Below are 19,605 nucleotides of genomic sequence, written 5' to 3'. Positions count from 1 at the left end.
GCTGTCTTCCTCCCTTATTCTTTTTTCCACCTCTTCTTCTTTCATGCTTTTGGTGGTCAGGTTGTTCCTTCTGGTTTCATATATACAAAATATCAGCAGCCTAGGGGGATATGTTAGGTACCTGTATCCCTTTGGTCTGATCTCCAACTTATGGGTTATTACGAAATTCATTTATTAGGTCCTAGACGGTGTATATATTTTATTTCACTCATTCTCCTTTTTCTCTGTCAAATGCATACTTCATGGTTTGGTTCCTAAACGATCCCTCCTGACTGACTTCTTTATTGATAACTCTATACCAGGGAAAGCATTGTTTTTCTACCTGCTAACTTGTCACTACTGGTTCTGTGTATATTGTATATTAGAGAGTTACATGATATTAGTTCTCATTTTCTATGTTAAAAAATGAATAACATTTTGTGAAAGAAAGTGTACAGGAAGTAAATGCAGCAAGATATTTTGAACTATGAAACCTTATTTTAATATACAGAGACTCTAGATAAGAAACTTGAAAAAGTGTTTGCAGAACCCAAGAAAGGTAATCACTCATCAGTACTGCATGTTTAACCTTTAAAGTTTATTATAATATGAGTGCAGCGAATGCAAAAAGATATTTTGAACTATTATATCTTATTTGACTATTCAGAGATACCAGAGAAGAAACTAGAAAAGGTATCTGTGGAAACCAAAAAAGGTAAATCATTAGTATTTCTCCTGTAAGTTTTGAAGGTGGATATAACATAAGGAAGGTTAACACAGAAAGTTATTTTAAACTATTACACCCTATGTTACTATACAGAGGCACCAGAGAAGAAATCAGAAAAAGTACCTGTAGAACCCAAAAAAGGTAATCACTAATCACTATTGCATTATTAATGTGTAATGGTACATTTAATGTAAGCAAGGCAAACACAAAGAGATTTTTAGAACTATAACAACTTATTTTACTATACAGAGACACCAGAGAAGAAACTAGAAAAGGTGTCTGTGGAACCAAAAAAAGGTAACTTTTCATAGTACTTAAAAGTCGTGAAGATGAAGATGGTTATAATGTGAGAGGTAAATGTAGAAATATACTTTGAACTATTATACATTTTTTTTACAATGCAGAGATGCTAGAGAAGAAACCTGAAAGGGCATCTGCAGAACCCAAAAAAAGTAACCGCTCATTATTATGGCACTTGTAAATTGCAAAGGTGTAAGAATCTAAGAAAGGTAAATGTAGCAATATATTTTGCACTATTAATACTTATTCTACTATACAGAGACTCCAGAGAAGAAACCAGAAAGACTATCTGCAGAACCCAAAAAAGGTAATCACTTATCAGTATTTGTAAGTCATGAAGGTGAAGATAGAAATAATGTGGGTGGGGTAAATTTGAAAGCTATTTTGAACTATTGCAAATTATTTTACTATGTAGAAACAACAGAGAAGAAACCAGAAAAAGTATCTGTGGAAATCAGAAAAGGTATATCACTCATTGCATTTGTAAGTCATGATGGTAGTTACAATGTAAGTGAGCTAACAGCAGAAAGGTTTCTATTGAACTATTACATCATATTTTACAATGCCGAGACACCAAAGAAAAAATAGGAAAAAATTCCGCAGAACCCAAAAAAGGTAATCCCTCACCAGTATTGCATTTTTAAGTTATAAAAGTCATTATTTTTGAGAAAGCAATTAGAGAAGAAATTAGAAATGGTGTCTCTGGAACCCACAAAAGTCACCCACTCATGGTACTTGTACTTTGGGAAGGTGGTTATAATGTGAATAGATATTTTGAATTATTGCACCTTATTTTACTATACAAAGACACCAGACAAGAAACCAGAAAAAGTACCTGCAAAACCCCAAAAAGGTAATCACTCATTAGTATTGCACTGATAACGTTTAAAAGGTGTTATAATGTACAGTAAGTGAGATAAACATAGAGCCCAAAAAAGCGATGCCATTACTATGTGTACTTGTATTTGTACTTGTACATCGTGAAGGTAGTTATAGTGTGAGTGGAGAAAATGCAGAAAGATATTTTGAACTGTTGCATCTTATTTTGCTATGCAGAGACACCAGAGAAGAAACCAGAAAAGGTACTTGTAGAAACAAAAAAAGGTAAATCAGTCAATTAGTATTGCATTTGTAAGTCATGAAGGTATTCACAATGGAAGAAGGCAAATGCAGCAAGATTTTTTGATCTACATACCTTATTTTATATTACAGAAACAAAAGAAAAGAAACTGGAAAAAGTGTCTGCAGAACCCAAAAAAGGTAATCACTCATCAGCATTGCATTTGTAAGGTATAAAATAAGTATTTGTGAGTAAAAGTGGAGAAGAAACTAGAAAAGGTATCTATGGAGCACAAAAAATGTAAATAATACTTGCAGATTAGGAAGGTGGTTATAATGTGAGGGAAGTAAAGACAGAAAGATAATTTGAACTATTGCACCTTATTTTACTATATAGAGGCACCAGAGAAGAAACTGGAAAAAGTATCTGCGGAACCCAAAAAAGGTAATCATTCATCAGTATTGTATCAGTAAGTTGTTAAGGTAATCACTCATCAGTTTTGTATTTGTAAGGTATAAAAAATTATTTGTGAATAAACACAGAGAAAAAACTAGAAAAGGTATCTGTGGAAATCAAAAAATGTAAATCACTTATTTACTTTTAATTAATAAAGGTGGTTTTAATGTGAGGGAAGTAAACACAGAAATATATTTTGAACTATTGCCTCTTATTTTACTATACAGAGGCACCAGAGAAGAAACTGGAAAAAATATCTGTGGAACCCAAAAAAGGTAATCACTCATCAGTATCCCATTTGTAAAATGTAAAGGTGGTTATAATATGAGTGGGATAAATGCTGAAAGATGGTTTTTAACTACTGCATCTTATTTGATTATTCAGAGATATCAGAGAAGAAATTAGAAAAGGTATCTGCGGAACCCAAAAAAGGTAAATCACTTATTTGCTTTTAAGTAAAGAAGATGGTGTTAATTTCAATGGAATAAACGTAGAAAGATATTTAGAAATATTACACCTTATTTTACTATACAGAGGCACCTGAAAAGAAATTAGAAAAGGTTTCTGTGGTACTCAAAGGTAATCACTCACCAGCATTGCATTGTAAGTTATAAAGGATATTTTTTGAGTAAACAGAGAAGAAATTAGAAATGGTGTCTGTGAAAACCAAAAAAAGTCACTCACTTGTAGTACTTGTAAGTTGGGAAGGTGGTTGCAATGTTAATAGAAAAAATATTTTGAATTATTGCACCTTATTTTACTATACAAAGACATCAGAGGAGCAACTTTGGGTACCTGCACAACCCAAAAAGGTAATCACTCATTAGTATTGCATTGATAATTAATGTATAAAAGGTGTTATAATGTAAGTGAGGTAAACACAGACCCCAAAAAGCTAAATCATTTCTATGTGTACTTGTATTTGTACTTATACGTCATGAAGGTGAAGGTGGTTATAATGTGAGTGAAGCAAATGCAGAAATATATTTTGAACTGTTACATCTTATTTTTCTATGCAGAGACACCAGAGAAGAAACCAGAAAAGGTATTAGTGGAAACAAAAAAAGGTAAATCACTCTTTAGTATTGCATTTGTAAGTCATGAAGGTACTTACAGTGTAAGGATGTAAGGAAGGTAAATGCAGAAAGATTTTTTGATCTATGTACCTTACTTTACTCTACAGAGAAACCAGAAAAGAAACTGGAAAAAGTTTCTGCAGAACCCAAAAAAGGTAAACACTGATCGCTATTGCATTTGTAAGGTATAATATAATTATTTGTGAGTAAATACGGAAAAGAAGCTAGAAAAGGTATCTGTTGAACCTAAAAAATGTAAATCACTCTTAATACTTGTAGGTTGGGAAGGTGGTTAAGTAAAAACAGAAAAGATATTTATCTATTGCACCTTATTTTACTGTATAGAGGCACCAGAGAAGAAACTGGAAAAAGTATCTGCAGAACCCAAAAAAGGTAATCACTCATCAGTATTGCATTAATAAGTTGTTAAGGTGGTTGTAATCTAAGAAAAGTTAACACAGAATATTATTTTGAGCTATTAACCTTATTTTACTATGCAGAGACTCCAGAGAAGAAACCTGAAAAAGTACATGCAGAACCCGTAAAAGGTAATCACTCTTCAGTTTTGTATTTGTAAGGTATAAAACATTATTTGAGAGTAAACACAGAGAAGAAACTAGAAAAGGTATATGTGGAACCCAAAATGTTAAATATCTCTTAATACTTGTAGGTGATTATAATGTGAGGGAAGTAAACACAGAAAGATATTTTAAACTACTGCCCCTTATTTTACTATATAGAGGCACCAGAGAAGAAACTTGAAAAAATATCTGCGGAACCCAAAAAAGGTAATCACTCATCAGTATTCCATATGTAAAATGTAAAGATGGTTATAATATGAGTGAGGTAAATGCAGAAAAATGGTTTTTATATGTCAAGAATTTTATTCAAGTTTTGAAACAGAACAAAAGTATAAATATTAAACAGTTAGACCTTGACATTAATAATATAATTTGTGTCAAGTGGGACATATGCCCCTGCATGAGATATAAGTTAGTATTACCACAACAACATAGGGGAGTATAAGCAAAGAATAAGGTTTGTCACAAATATGTATTCCCTCCTTATTTCTACCAGAGTCGTGACAGATCTAGTTGAGCATAGTGCTTACATAGCAGGGGGCTCTTAGGCCATGTGGCTTAAGCATTAGGAGTGGGTGTCAGCAAGGTGTAGAGACTTGGAAGGAAGTCTCATTTTAGAGGAGGGAGGCCTAGAGGGAAATATTAAAGAATGGTTACCCCTATGGGTCTTAAGTGCAGCCAGGTATTGTCTCATGAATCATATTCTAGGTGTGTAATGCTGTAGGGGGTAGTTGAGGAAATACTCCATGTTCTATATTTCAAAAAAATTTGAGTCAATCTCTTGCCAAGGTAAGATTGAAGTCAGTTATTCTCAGAAAGCTAACAGGGAATGGGGAAAGAAGAAGAGAGAGAAAAAAAAAACAATGGGGAAAAAAAGGGAGGGGGAAGTGGAGTTGGGGTCAGGGAGGGTGAGAGGCGGTGGAATAGAAGGATAGAAGGTTAGAGGAGGAGAGAGGAGAAGGGAAAGCAGAGGGAGTGTAAAAGTAGAAGACTGCCTCCCCCTCAGTTGTTCTTTTGCTAGAAGATTAGAGTGGGTATGGGTTAGCCTTGTGTTGTGCATAGTCATCAGATTCAATAGAGTGATTCCAACAGGCCCAAGTGGATATATATTGTGTAGGTAAGTCTTTTGCTTGATGGACAAGTTCCTCCATATGCCCAATTTTGTCTACTCGACAGAGCCTGTCAATTACTGTTGGAGGAGTCTTGGAGAGCCAGTGCACTGGAAGGCACATCTTCACCACACTGGCTAAATGTAAAGCTAGGGACTGATGGTATGCTTTGCAAGATAGTGTAGTGTGGTGGAGGAGGTATTGGGCTGGGGTATAGTCTGTAGGTTGTGGTTTGGCTGATGAGTTGGTGAACAGCTTTCCAGTAGGGTTGAATTTTTGGGCAGTACCGCCAGATGTGTAGAAAAGACCCTAAGTCTTCAGTACAACGCCAAGATTTGTGGGTGAAATTTTGTGAAGTCGTAAGGGGGTTTTATATCAATGAGAGAGGATTTTAAATCCATTTTCCTGTGTGGAGACCTTGACCGTACCCTTATGGATATGTACAAAGATGCGCTCCCTTTCCTCTGCAGAAAGGTCTAGTTTGAGTTCCTGTTCCCAGCGTTGACAAGCTTTACTGGGCTTAGGATGATAATCAGGAAATAGAAGCGCATAATTGTCCAATATGAGATGTCTTTAGGGTTCCTTCTTCGCAAATAATGCCTCAAAGGGTGTATGTTGTCTGTACCAATCAGAGAGAAGGGTGGGGGAGCTTTAGAAGTGTCTCAGCTGTAGATAGGGCCTGAAAGGAAATGACTGGCCTGCCATACGGGATGCTAGGCCAGTGTGTGTTAGAAAAGCTTTTTTGTCAAAAAAGTGTTCAGCTCGTATGTGCATCTGTGGTCATATATCAGAGAGAAATGTGTCAGACATACCTAGCGGGAAATCTGGGTTTTGTCTGATAGGTGTTAGGGGACCTGGAGAAAAAGAGAGGTTATATTTCTGGCATGCAGCATGGAATATCTGTATAGTTGGTCCAATTAAGAGGTGTATTTTACTGTCTGATGGTATATGGCGAGGTGCAAGCCAGGGGAGTTTGTGTAAAGGAAGTGAAGCTAAGGTATGTTCAATTTGGACCCAGGCATTAACCGGGGCATGTATGTCGGGGCATGTATGTTCCAATCGACTTCCCTGGTTAAATGGCATGCCCAATGGTAGCGCTCTATAGGTAGGCTTATTTGCCTGTCATCATGGGAGTCATCAGCCTGTCGTAGCTCAGTCTGGGACATTTAAAACCCCACAGGAAAGAAGTGCATGCTTGACGGTAGGATGAAAAAAAGGTGTTTGGGAGGTTATTGGGAATTGCCTGCATAAAATACAATACTCTAGATAAAATGTTCATTTTAATAATGGCCACTCTCCCAAACCAAGAAAAGAGCCTCATATTCCATGTCTGAAGGTTGCGCTGGATATTGTTAACGAGAAGTAAACATTTTGTGGCATAGAGGCAACTTTGCAGGAAGTTGGATACCAAGGTACGGTTCCAAATGAAAGGAAAGTTGACTCAACATTGTGTTATAGTTTCCTGTTGCAAGGTCATGTTTAGAGCATATGATTTTGTTAAATTAATCTGCAAGTTTGCTAGAGATTTGAACATAGTAAAATGTTTTATTGGTTGGGAATGGTTACGTGTGGTTCCGTAAGGATGTAGTCCCAGGCTGCTCTGTTGAATGTCTTCTCCGTGTCTAGAGATAGGAAGAAGCCTGGCTGGCATGTTGAGGAAATCCAGTGATGTATATTCAATGCCTTTGTTGTGTTATCCTTGTGCCTTTCTACTTTTTCAAGATAAATTCATTTAAGAAGTAGGGAGAGTATACAATTGGCCAGGATTTTTGCATACAGTTTAAGGTCAACGTTTAAAGGAGAGATTGGTCTGTAGTTGGAGACTATGGAGGGGTCTTTGCCTGGTTTCAGGAATTACAGTTATGTGAGTGGCAAGTAAGTCCCATGAGGAGGGAGCCTGGAAGAAGAGGGAATTGAAGGCTAGTAGAAAGCTAGACAATAGTGTGTCTGTGAAGGATTTATAGTAGCTCACTGTCAGTCCATCTGGGCCTGGGCTCATCCCAGTTTTTAGTTGTTTAAGAGCAGTAATAAATTAAAGATCTTCCATAGAGAGTGGGCATTCCAGTTGTTTGGCTACATTTGTCATCAAGAGTTTGAGACTGTATCGGCTGAGAAATTCAGCAAACATCTTACGCCTATTTTCATCATTAGCAGGAGGTTCTGGGCAAGAAAGGTTATATAGTTTGAAGTAGTTTTTACTCAAAAGTGTGGTTATAGAGTGTACAGTTGTGGCTGCCTTTTTAGATTGAAGTGCTTTCACCAGGATTTTCCCACATTTGTTCCCATATTCGTAAAATACTTTTTGAGAAAGAATGTAATTGCGAGAAGTTATTCTACCTAATTCATCTTGGAGTTCAGTCCTTGCCTGTAGAAGGTCCTGTAGGTCCTTGACAGCTTGTGATCGTTTGAGTTCATTCGAGCAAAGAGATATGCTAGATGAGGTCATTCATTTTGGCCTGTTCTTTCCATCGGTTAGCGGCAATTGACAGAAGTTCCCTCCTTATAACACATTTATGCAATCTGTAATGTGAGAGAGATAGGGTGGTGGTTGGAGAGGAATATAGCATCAATGGTTAAGTTTCTAGTAGTGGGAGGTCTCTCTGATTAAGGAAACAATAGTCAAGCCTTGTATATTGTTGGTGGGGGGTTGAAAAGTAGGTGTACTTACATCCTTTTGGGTTCAATGTGTGTCAGTTTTCATGGAGAATCAGTTCCCTCAATTGTGTTTTGATTGCTCATAAGGCTAGGAGAGAGAGGAGGCTCCATTTGACATATCTAGTAGAGGATTAAGAGAAAAGTTGAACTCACCCCAAGGCTAAAATATCATAATGGGTGTGAGAAGCTTTTACAATAGATTGAAAAAAGGAAACTTGGTGAGTGTTAGGTGTGTACACATTTGCTTTTGTGATGGGTCTCCTGTGAATTTCTCCACTCAAAAATAAGTAAAGCCCATTGTCATCTATTATATCATCTATCTGTAGTCAATTATGCAACACACCACATTCCTTGGTGGATCAGATTGCCTTCCTTTAGGTCCTAAGGAACAATGGATGCATTCCATCTCAATTGAGGTTGAAGGGGGTCTGTCAAGAAGGCTATTAAAGATGCTCACTGCTGTGGGAAGGAGCTGGTTCAGTTCCATAGATTCAAATAGGCCACAAATCCACAAATTGTGGCATATCCTCCTGTTGCCCAGATCTTCCATATGGTTTCCATATGGTGGTGCAGGTCACGGAGCTGGAGAATGTGCATGTCTACTGCTTGGTTCACTCACCGGATGGTGGCTCCCTAATGTGCAGCAGTTTTTTCTGCTGCCTGTATGCGGTGCAGGTCTGTGATGGTGGATTATAAGGTGTTCTTGATGTCGGCTACTATGTTTTGTTGGTCAGTTAGGCTGGGCTGCTGCTGTGCCGTCATGCCCTCTGCCAAGGTGGGAGTCGTGTGAAGTGAAGGAGTGTTTGTCTCCATTGTCGAGGGAACAGGGGTCTGTCCCCATCCCTGTATAGCGGTCGCCATGTTGTGTGCCAGTGTCCGGAAGATCTCTGGTATACTCTGGCTTTGCTTGCTGCCAGAGTCCCGTGGGGATTGGGATTGCAATTCGATCGCTGCACCCCTTTAGAATTAGCTTCTGTTGGAGCCAAAGTTGATCCTCTAGCAGTGGGAGTTCTAAAGCTAAGCCGCCATCTTCCTCTGAGGTCAAAGCATGCCCCCCAGAGATTCCAGAGATACCAGAGAAAAAATTAGGAAAGGTAATTTTCTTAATACTCTAAATAACTCCTAATACTTGTAGATTTGGAAGGTGGTTGTAATGTGAGGGAAATAAACACAGAAAGACATCTGAACTATTGCACCTTATTTTACTATATAGAGGCACCAGAGAAGAAACTGGAAAAAATATCTGCGGAACCCAAAAAAGGTAATCACTCATCAGTATTCCATTTGTAAAATGTAAAGGAGCTTATAATAAGAGTGGGGTAAATGCAGAAAGATGGTTTTTAACCATTGTATCTTGTTTGACTATTCAGAGATACCAGAGAAGAAATTAGAAAAGATATTTGTGGAACCCAAAAAAGGTAAATCACTCATTTACTTTTAAGTGATGAAGGTGGTTTTAATATGACTGGAGTAAACATGGAAAAATATTTTGAACTATTACACCTTATTTTACTATACAGAGGCACCCGAAAAGAAAGTAGATAAAGTTCCTGCGGTACTCAAAAAAGGTAATCACTCACCAGTATTGCAAGTTATAAAGTTCATTTTTTTTAGTAAACATAGAGAAGAAATTAGAAATGGTTTCTGTGAAAACCAGAAAAAGTCACTCGCTCATAGTACTTGTAAGTTGGGAAGGTGGTTGTAATGTGAGTGGAATAAATACAAAAAGATATTTTGAATTATTGCACCTTAGTTTACTATACAAAACATTAGAGTAGAAACTGGAAAAATCATCTGAAAAACCTGAAAAGGTAATCATTCATTAGTATTGCATTGATAATGTGTAAAAGGTGTTATAATGTAAGTGAGGTAAACACAGAGACCAAAAAGCTAAATAATTTCTATGTGTACTTGTATTTGTACTTATACATCGTGAAGATGGTTATAGTGTGAGTGGAGCAAATGCAGAAAGATATTTTGAACTGTTACACCTCATTTTGCTATGCAGAGACACCAGAGAAAAAACAGAAAATATATTTCTGGAAACAAAAAAAGTTAAATCACTCATTAGTATTGCATTTGTAAGTCATGAAGGTATTTATAATGTAAAGAAGGCAAATGCAGAAAGAGTTTTTGATCTATGTACCTTATTTTACTCTACAGATACACCAGAAAAGAAACTGGAAAAAGTTTCTACAGAACCCAAAAAAGGTAAACACTTATCACTATTGCATTTGTAAAGTATAACATAATTATTTGTGAGTAAATATGGAGAAGAAAGTAGAAAAGGTATCTGTGGAACCCAAAATTATAAATAACGCCTAATACTTGTATGTTGGGAAGGTGGTTATAATGTGATTAGATATTTTGAATTATTGCACCTTATTTTACTATACAAAGACACTAGAGAAGAAACTAGAAAAAGATAAACATAGAGCCCAAAAAAAGCGAATCCATTTCTATGAGTACTTGTATCTGTACTTGTACATCGTAAAGGTGGTTATAGTGTGAGTGGAGCAAATGCAGAAAGATATTTTGAACTGTTACATCTTATTTTGCTATGCAGAGACACCAGAGAAGAAACCAGAAAAGGTACTTGTGGAAACAAAAAAAGGTAAATCACTCAATTAGTATTGCATTTGTAAGTCATGAAGGTATTTACAATGAAAGGAAGGCAAATGCAGAAAGATTTTTTGATCTACATAACTTATTTTATATTACAGAGACACCAGAAAAGAAACTGGAAAAAGTGTCTGCAGAACCCAAAAAAGGTAATCACTTATCGGCATTGCATTTGTAAGGTATAAAATAAGTATTTGTGAGTAAAAGTGGAGAAGAAACTAGAAAAGGTACAAAAATGGAACAATAAAAATTGTAATAACTCTTAATACGTGTTTATTAGGAAGGTTTTAATGTGAGGGAAGTAAATACAGAAAGATAGTTTAAACTACTGCACCTTATTTTACTATATAGAGGCACCAGAGAAGAAACTAGAAAAAGTGTCTGCGGAACCCAAAAAAGGTAATCATTCATCAGTATTGCATCAGTAAGTTGTTAAGATGGTTGTAAGAGAAGTTAACACAGAAAAATATTTTGAGTTACTAATCCTTATTTTGCTATGCAGAGACTCCAGAGAAGAAACCTGAACAAGTACCTGAGGGACCCAAAAAAGGTAATCACTCATCAGTATTGCATTTGTAAGGTATAAAATAATTATTTGGGAGTAAACATAGAGAAGAAACTAGAAAATGTATCTGTGGAAACAAAAAAATGTAAATAGCTATTATTACTTGAAGGTTGGGAAAGTGTTTATAATGTAAGGGAAGTAAACACAGAAAGATATTTGAACTATTGCACCTTAATTTACTATATAGAGGCACCAGAGAAGAAACTGGAAAAATTGTTTGCGGAACCCAAAAAAGGTAATCACTCATCAGTATTCCATTTGTAAAATGTAAAGGTGGTTATAATATGAGTCGAGTAAATGCAGAAAGATGGTTTTTACCTATTGTGTCTTATTTGACTATTCAGAGATACCAGAGAAGAAATTAGAAAAGGTGTCTGTGGAACCCAAAAAAGGTAAACCACTTATTTACTTTTAAGTGATGAAGGTGGTTTTAATGTGAATGGAGTAAATGCAAAAAGATATTTTGAACTATTACGCCTTATTTTACTATACAGAGGCACCTGAAAAGAAATTAGAAAAAGTTTCTGCAGAATCCAGAAAAGGTAACCACTTACCAATATTGCATTCGTAAGTTATAAAGGTCATTATTTTTGAGTAAACATAAAGATGAAATTAGAAATGGTGTGTGTGAAACCCCAAAAGAGTAATTCACTCATAGTACTTGTAAGTTGGGAATTGGTTATAATGTGAGTGGAGTAAATGCAAAAAGATAATTTGCGTTATTGCACCTTACTTTACTATACAAAGTCACCAGAGAAGAAACTAGAAAAGGTACCTGCAAAACCCAAAAAAGGTAATCATTCATTAGTATTGCATTGATAATGTGCAAAAGGTGTTAAAATGTAAGTTAAGTAAACATAGAGCCCAACAAATCTAAAACATTTCTATTTCTATTTGTACTTTTATTTTTACTTGTAAATCTTGAACGTGAAGGTGATTTTAACTACTTGCCCTCCTGAGGATTTACCCCCCTTCCTGACCAAGCCATTTTTTTGCGTTACAGCACTGCATTATTTTAACTGACAATTGCACGGTTATGCAACGCTACACCCAAATAAAATTTACATCCTTTTTTTCCAACAAATTGAGCTTTCTCTCAGTGGTATTTGATTGCCCCTGCCTTTTTTATTTTTTGTGCTATAAAAAAATAAAAGACTGACAATTTTGAGAAACAAACAATATTTTTGACATTTGGCTATTAAACGTCCAATAACAAATTTTTAAAAATCAAATTTCATCATACATTTAGGCCAAAATGTATTCTGCTACATGTCTTTGCTGAAAAAAATCCCAATACGTGTAAGATAATTGGTTTACATGAAAGTAATAGTATTTACAAATGGCGGTATAGATACTGGAAGTTTAAATTTTTTTTACTAATAATGGCGGCGATCAGCGACTTATAGCAGGACTGTGGGACTGCGGGACTGCGGTGGGCATGCTGACACTGGGGGGAACTGACTTTGTTTCACTGACATCCCCAGTGACACCAATACAGTGATCAATGCTAAAAAAAAGCACTTACACTGTACTAATGGCACAGGGCAGGAAGGGGCTAACATGAGAGGCGATCGAAGGGTTAACTGTGTGCTGGGAGTGTTTTACTGGGGGACGGTGTGTGGGTGCTTCACTGTTAGGACACTGCTCTGGATGGATGTGCTTTGCACAGCCATCCAGAGCAGTGTACCCGAACCGACAAGGGGAGAACTGTTAGTAAACAAAGCAACCCTCCTCCCCATCGGATATCCTCGGTAATCACCGAGACCTAGTGATTGACAGCCATGGCCGCAAATGGCGCCGTGGGTAGGGCATGCGCGAGAAATCCAAAATCACGTATATATTCAGTACATGATTTTGTGCAATCCTGTCACCCTGTAGCAGTATATCTTCTATAGAGTGGTGGGAATGTGGTTAAGGTGAGTGCAGAAGAAAAATATTTTGAACTGTTACACCATATTTTGCTATGCAGAAACACCAGATAAAAAAGTCAGAAAAGGTATTTGTGGAAAAAATAAAAGGTAAATCACTCATTAGTATTGCATTTGTAAGTCATGAAGGTATTTACAATGTAAAAAAGGCAAATGCGGAAAGTTTTTTTGATCTACTGTATGCACCTTATTTTACTCTACAGAGACACCAGAAAAGAAACTGGAAAAAGTTTCTGCAGAACCCAAAAGAGGTACTCACTCATCACAATTGCATTTGTAAGGTATAAAATAGTTATTTGTGAGTAAACACGAAGAGGAAAGTAGAAAAGGTATCTGTGGAACCCAAAAAATGTAAATAACTCTTAATACTTTTAGGTTAGGAATGTGGTTTTAAAGTGAGGAATGTAAATAAAGAAAGATATTTTGAACTATTACAACTTATTTTACTATATAGAGGCTCCAGAGAAGAAACTGGAAAAAGTATCTGCAGAAACCAAAAAAGGTAATCACTAGAGATGAGCGAATCGAACCAGGCGAAGTGGAATTCGTTTCGAATTTCAGGAAAAATTCGATTAGCGGCGAATCCGAATATTAGCATACTTCGGGTGCGCGAATCGGATTTTTCCCGATCAGCCGGCAAAAGTGTCCCTGCAGAGAGCTCCGCTATTTCTGACAGTTCTCTGACAGTTCCTTCACATGTACAGCGGTTGAAACATTGTATCTATTTGTTTCCATTTAGGATACAGATGTTTTTATTCGGAAACAGATACAATGTTTCAACCGCTGTAAATGTGAAGGAACTGTCAGAGAACTGTCAGAAATAGCGGAGCTCTCTAGATACACTTTTTGCTGTACTGGAATACTTCTTTTCATTCTTCTTTTCATTCTTCTCATTCTTCTTTTCATTCTTCTTTTCATTCTTCTTCTCATTCTTCTTTTCATTCTTCTTCTTCTTTTCATTCTTCTTTTCATTCTTCTCATTCTTCTTTTCTTCTTCATGAAAAGAAGAATGAGAAGAAGAATGAGAAGAAGAATGAGAAGAAAAATGAGAAGGAGAATGAAAAGAAGAATGAAAAGAAGAATGAAAAGAAGAAGAAGAATGAAAAGAAGAATGAGAAGAAGAATGAGAAGAAGAATGAGAAGAAGAATGAGAAGAAGAATGAAAAGAAGAATGAGAAGAAGAATGAGAAGAAGAATGGGAAGAAGAAGAAGAATGAAAAGAAGAATGAGAAGAATGAAAAGAAGAATGAAAAGAAGAAGAAGAATGAAAAGAAGAATGAAAAGAAGAAGAAGAATGAAAAGAAGAATGAAAAGAAGAAGAAGAAGAATCTTTTCATTCTTCTCATTCTTCTTTTCATTCTTCTTCTTCTTCTTTTCATTCTTCTTCTTCTTTTCATTCTTCTTCTTCTTCTTTTCATTCTTCTTCTTCTTCTGAGGATGAGGATGAAGAAGAAGAAGAAGAAGTAGGATGAAAATAAGAATTCCAAGCCGGCAAAAAGTGTATCTGCAGAGCTCCTCTATTTCTGACAGTTCTCTGACATTCACATTTACAGCGGTTGAAACATTGTATCTATTTGTTTCCATTTATGGAAACAAATAGATACAATGTTTCAACCGCTGTAAATGTGAATGTCAGAGAACTGTCAGAAATAGCGGAGCTCTGCAGATACACTTAGCGGAGCTCTGCAGATACACTTTTTGCCTGCAGTGTATCTGCAGAGCTCCTCTATTTCTGACAGATACACTTTTCCCCGGCTTGGAATTCTTCTTATTTTCATCCTACTTCTTCTTCTTCTTCTTCATCCTCATCCTCAGAAGAAGAAGAAGAGGATGAGGATGAGGATGAAGAAGAAGAAGAAGAAGAAGAAGAAGTAGGATGAAAATAAGAAGAATTCCAAGCCGGGGAAAAGTGTATCTGTCAGAAATAGAGGAGCTCTGCAGATACACTTTTTGCCGGCTTGGAATTCTTCTTATTTTCATCCTACTTCTTCTTCTTCTTCATCCTCATCCTCTTCTTCTTCTTCTGAGGATGAGGATGAAGAAGAAGAAGAAGAAGAAGTAGAAGAAGTAGGATGAAAATAAGAAGAATTCCAAGCCGGCAAAAAGTGTATCTGCAGAGCTCCGCTAAGTGTATCTGCAGAGCTCCGCTATTTCTGACAGTTCTCTGACATTCACATTTTACAGCGGTTGAAACATTGTATCTATTTGTTTCCATTTATGGAAACAAATAGATACAATGTTTTAACCGCTGTAAATGTGAATGTCAGAGAACTGTCAGAAATAGCGGAGCTCTGCAGATACACTTAGCGGAGCTCTGCAGATACACTTTTTGCCTGCAGTGTATCTGCAGAGCTCCTCTATTTCTGACAGATACACTTTTCCCCGGCTTGGAATTCTTCTTATTTTCATCCTACTTCTTCTTCTTCTTCTTCATCCTCATCCTCAGAAGAAGAAGAAGAGGATGAGGATGAGGATGAAGAAGAAGAAGAAGAAGAAGAAGAAGTAGGATGAAAATAAGAAGAATTCCAAGCCGGGGAAAAGTGTATCTGTCAGAAATAGAGGAGCTCTGCAGATACACTTTTTGCCGGCTTGGAATTCTTCTTATTTTCATCCTACTTCTTCTTCTTCTTCTTCTTCATCCTCATCCTCTTCTTCTTCTTCTGAGGATGAGGATGAAGAAGAAGAAGAAGAAGAAGAAGTAGAAGAAGTAGGATGAAAATAAGAAGAATTCCAAGCCGGCAAAAAGTGTATCTGCAGAGCTCCGCTAAGTGTATCTGCAGAGCTCCGCTATTTCTGACAGTTCTCTGACATTCACATTTTACAGCGGTTGAAACATTGTATCTATTTGTTTCCATTTATGGAAACAAATAGATACAATGTTTTAACCGCTGTAAATGTGAATGTCAGAGAACTGTCAGAAATAGAGGAGCTCTGCAGATACACTTTTTGCCGGCTTGGAATTCTTCTTATTTTCATCCTACTTCTTCTTCTTCTTCATCCTCATCCTCATCCTCTTCTTCTTCTTCTGAGGATGAGGATGAGGATGAAGAAGAAGAAGAAGAAGAAGAAGTAGGATGAAAATAAGAAGAATTCCAAGCCGGCAAAAAGTGTATCTGCAGAGCTCCGCTAAGTGTATCTGCAGAGCTCCGCTAAGAAATAGCGGAGCTCTGCAGATACACTTTTTGCCGGCTTGGAATTCTCTTTCTTCTCATCCTTCTTCTTCTTCTCATCCTTCTTCTTCTTCTCATCTTTCTCCTTCTTCTCATCCTTCTTCTTCTTCTCATCCTTCTTCTTCTTCTCATCCTTCTCCTTCTTCTCATCCTTCTTCTTCTTCTCATCCTTCTTCTTCTTCTCATCCTTCTCCTTCTTCTCATCCTTTTTCTTCTTCTCATCCTTCTTCTTCTCATCCTTCTCCTTCTTCTCATCCTTCTTCTCATCCTTCTCATCCTTCTCCTTCTTCTCATCCTTCTTCTCATCCTTCTTCTCATCCTTCTCCTTCCTCTCATCCTTCTCCTTCTTCTCATCCTTCTCCTTCTCCTTCTTCTCATCCTTCTCCTTCTCCTTCTTCTCATCCTTCTCCTTCTTCTCATCCTTCTCCTTCTTCTCATCCTTCTCCTTCTCCTTCTTCTCATCCTTCTCCTTCTTCTCATCCTTCTCCTTCTCCTTCTTCTCATCCTTCTCCTTCTTCTCATCCTTCTCCTTCTCCTTCTTCTCATCCTTCTCCTTCTCCTTCCTCATCTCCAAGGGCATTTAAATTAAAGGTACAGTGTTCTGCACTAATATAAAGGCTCTCTGAAGCCTAGAAACCCTTTTTATAAGTTAAATTCGCAGCGAATAAATTCGCATCGAATCGAATTTCTTCCTCAAATTCGGCGAATCAGCCGAATCGAATTTTTGAATAATTCGCTCATCTCTAGTAATCACTCATCAGTATTGCATTAGTAAGTTATTAAGGTTTTTAAAATATAAGAGTGGCTAATGCAGAAAAACTATTTTGAACTATTAATCTTTATTTTACTATGCAGAGATTCCAGAGAAGAAACCTGAAAAAGTACCCGAGGAACCAAAAAAAGGTAATCACTCATCAGTATTGCATTTGTAATGTATAACATAATTATTTGGGAGTAAACATGGAGAAGAAACTAGAAAAGGTATCTATGGAACACAAAAAATGTAAATAACTCTTAATACTTGAAGGTTGGGAAAGTGTTTATAATGTAAGGGAAGTAAACACAGAAAGATATTTGAACTATTGCACCTTAATTTACTATATAGAGGCACCAGAGAAGAAACTGGAAAAAGTGTCTGCGGAACCCAAAAAAGGTAATCACTCATCAGTATTCCATTTGTAAAATGTATAGGTGGTTATAATATGAGTGGGGTAAATGCAGAAAGATGGTTTTTACCTATTGTGTCTTATTTGACTATTCAGAGATACCAGAGAAGAAATTAGAAAAGGTATCTGCGGAACCAAAAAAAGGTAAAACACTTATTTACTTTTAAGTGATGAAGGTGGTTTTAATGTGAATGGAGTAAATGCAAAAAGATATTTTGAACTATTACACCTTATTTTACTATACAGAGGCACCTGAAAAGAAATTAGAAAAAGTTTCTGCAGAATCCAAAAAAGGTAATTACTTATCAAAATTGTATTCGTAAGTTATAAAGGTCATTATTTTTGAGTAAACATAAAGACGGAATTAGAAATGGTGTGTGTGAAACCCCAAAAGAGTAATTCACTCATAGACTCATAGTACTTGTAAGTTGGGAAAATGGTTATAATGTGAGTGGAGTAAATGCAAAAAGATAATTTGGTTATTGCACCTTACTTTACTATACAAAGTCACCAGAGAAGAAACTAGAAAAAGTACCTGCAAAACCCAAAAAAGGTAATCATTCATTAGCATTGCATTGATAATGTGTAAGAGGTGTTATAATGTAAGTTAAGTAAACATAGAGCCCAAAAAAGCTAAAACATTTCTATTTCTATTTGTACTTTTACTTGTAAATCTTGAACGTGAAGGTGATTTTAACCACTTGTCCTCCTGAGGATTTACCCCCTTCCTGACCAAGCCATTTTTTTGCGTTACAGCACTGCATTATTTTAACTGACAATTGCATGGTTATGCAACGCTACACCCAAATGAAATTTATGTCCTTTTTTCCACAAATTGAGCTTTCTTTCAGTGGTATTTGATTGCCTCTGCCTTTTTTATTTTTTGCGATATAAAAAAATAAAAGACTGACAATTTTGAGAAAAAAACAATATTTTTGACATTTGGCTATTAAACGTCCAATAACAAATTTTTAATGATCAAATGTCATCATAAATTTAGGCCAAAATGTATTCTGCTACATGTCTTTGCTGAAAAAAATCCCAATGCATGTAAGATAATTGGTTTAACTGAAAGTAATAGTATTTACAAATGGCGGAATAGATACTGGAAGTTTTAAATTTTTTTTTACTAATAATGGCGGCGATAAGCGACTTATAGCAGGACTGTGGGACTGCGGGACTGCGGTGGGCATGCTGACACTGGGGGGAACTGACAGTGGGGAGAACAGACTAAATAAAAAAGCACTTACACTGTACTAATGGCACAGGGCAGGAAGGGGCTAACATGAGAGGTGATCAAAGGGTTAACTGTGTGCTGGGAGTGTTTTACTGAGGGACGGTGTGTGGGTGCTTCACTGTTAGGACACCGCTCTTGATGGATGTGCTGTGCACAGCCATCCAGAGCAGTGTACCCAAACCGACAGGGGGAGAACTGTTAGTAAACAAAGCAACCCTCCTCCCCATCGGAGATCCTCTTTAATCACCGAGACCTAGTGATTGACAGCCGCGGCCGCAAATGGTGCCGCGGGTAGGGCACGCGCGAGAAATGCAAAACCACGTATATACACATGATTTTGTGCAATCCTGTCACCCTGTAGCAGTATATCTGCTATAGGGTGGCGGGAATGTGGTTAAGGTGAGTACAGAAGAAAAATATTTTGAACTGTTACACCATATTTTGCTATGCAGAAACACCAGATAAAAAAATCAGAAAAGGTATTTGTGGAAAAAATTAAAGGTAAATCACTCATTAGTATTGCATTTGGAAGTCATGAAGGTATTTACAATGTAATGAAGGCAAATGCAGAAAGTTTTTTTGATCTACTGTATGCACCTTATTTTACTCTACAGAGACACCAGAAAAGAAACTGGAAAAAGTTTCTTCAGAACCCAAAAGAGGTAATCACTCATCACAATTGCATTTGTAAGGTATAAAATAGTTATTTGTGAGTAAACACGGAGAAGAAAGTAGAAAAGGTATCTGGGGAACCCAAAAAATTTAAATAACTCTTAATACTTTCAGGTTAGGAATGTGGTTTTAAAGTGAGGAATGTAAATAAAGAAAGATATTTTGAACTATTACAACTTATTTTACTATATAGAGGCTCCAGAGAAGAAACTGGAAAAAGTATCTGCAGAACCCAAAAAAGGTAATCACTCATCAGTATTGCATTAGTAAGTTTTTAAAATATAAGAGTGGTTAACGCAGAA

General features: G+C 36.6%; 1 protein-coding gene across 50 annotated transcripts in view; it reads left to right on the top strand.

Annotated features, from left to right (window-relative positions):
• TRDN (triadin) overlaps positions 1-19,605 on the top strand; it is a 974,263-nt gene that overhangs the window by 720,835 nt on the left and 233,823 nt on the right. For 44 of the 50 annotated variants that reach the window (XM_089686429.1, XM_089686384.1, XM_089686382.1 and 41 more), the window contains 37 exons: positions 491-538; positions 647-694; positions 800-847; positions 956-1,003; positions 1,111-1,158; positions 1,266-1,313; positions 1,422-1,469; positions 2,063-2,109; positions 2,217-2,265; positions 2,461-2,510; positions 2,750-2,796; positions 2,905-2,954; positions 3,057-3,101; positions 3,542-3,589; positions 3,706-3,753; positions 3,944-3,991; positions 4,099-4,146; positions 4,339-4,386; positions 9,157-9,204; positions 9,314-9,361; positions 9,464-9,511; positions 10,107-10,153; positions 10,508-10,556; positions 10,665-10,713; positions 10,915-10,964; positions 11,068-11,115; positions 11,318-11,365; positions 11,475-11,522; positions 11,625-11,672; positions 13,262-13,309; positions 13,513-13,560; positions 17,084-17,131; positions 17,334-17,381; positions 17,491-17,538; positions 17,641-17,688; positions 19,246-19,293; positions 19,497-19,544. In XM_089686429.1, the coding sequence (XP_089542555.1) occupies positions 491-538; positions 647-694; positions 800-847; positions 956-1,003; positions 1,111-1,158; positions 1,266-1,313; positions 1,422-1,469; positions 2,063-2,109; positions 2,217-2,265; positions 2,461-2,510; positions 2,750-2,796; positions 2,905-2,954; positions 3,057-3,101; positions 3,542-3,589; positions 3,706-3,753; positions 3,944-3,991; positions 4,099-4,146; positions 4,339-4,386; positions 9,157-9,204; positions 9,314-9,361; positions 9,464-9,511; positions 10,107-10,153; positions 10,508-10,556; positions 10,665-10,713; positions 10,915-10,964; positions 11,068-11,115; positions 11,318-11,365; positions 11,475-11,522; positions 11,625-11,672; positions 13,262-13,309; positions 13,513-13,560; positions 17,084-17,131; positions 17,334-17,381; positions 17,491-17,538; positions 17,641-17,688; positions 19,246-19,293; positions 19,497-19,544 (1,779 nt within the window). Of the gene's footprint in view, positions 1-490; positions 539-646; positions 695-799; positions 848-955; positions 1,004-1,110; positions 1,159-1,265; positions 1,314-1,419; positions 1,470-2,062; positions 2,111-2,216; positions 2,267-2,460; positions 2,511-2,749; positions 2,798-2,904; positions 2,955-3,056; positions 3,102-3,541; positions 3,590-3,705; positions 3,754-3,943; positions 3,992-4,098; positions 4,147-4,338; positions 4,387-9,156; positions 9,205-9,313; positions 9,362-9,463; positions 9,512-10,106; positions 10,155-10,507; positions 10,558-10,664; positions 10,715-10,914; positions 10,965-11,067; positions 11,116-11,317; positions 11,366-11,474; positions 11,523-11,624; positions 11,673-13,261; positions 13,310-13,512; positions 13,561-17,083; positions 17,132-17,333; positions 17,382-17,490; positions 17,539-17,640; positions 17,689-19,245; positions 19,294-19,496; positions 19,545-19,605 lie in introns of all 50 variants that reach the window. The other 6 variants (XM_089686381.1, XM_089686416.1, XM_089686400.1 and 3 more) reach the window with 6 other exon arrangements.

The sequence above is a fragment of the Staurois parvus genome, unplaced genomic scaffold, assembly GCF_062004578.1.
Source record: "Staurois parvus isolate SC_StPar_1 unplaced genomic scaffold, SC_StPar_1.0 ptg000397l, whole genome shotgun sequence".
In the NCBI taxonomy this organism is placed as follows: domain Eukaryota; kingdom Metazoa; phylum Chordata; class Amphibia; order Anura; family Ranidae; genus Staurois; species Staurois parvus.
This window is presented reverse-complemented; position numbering and strand designations above follow the sequence as displayed.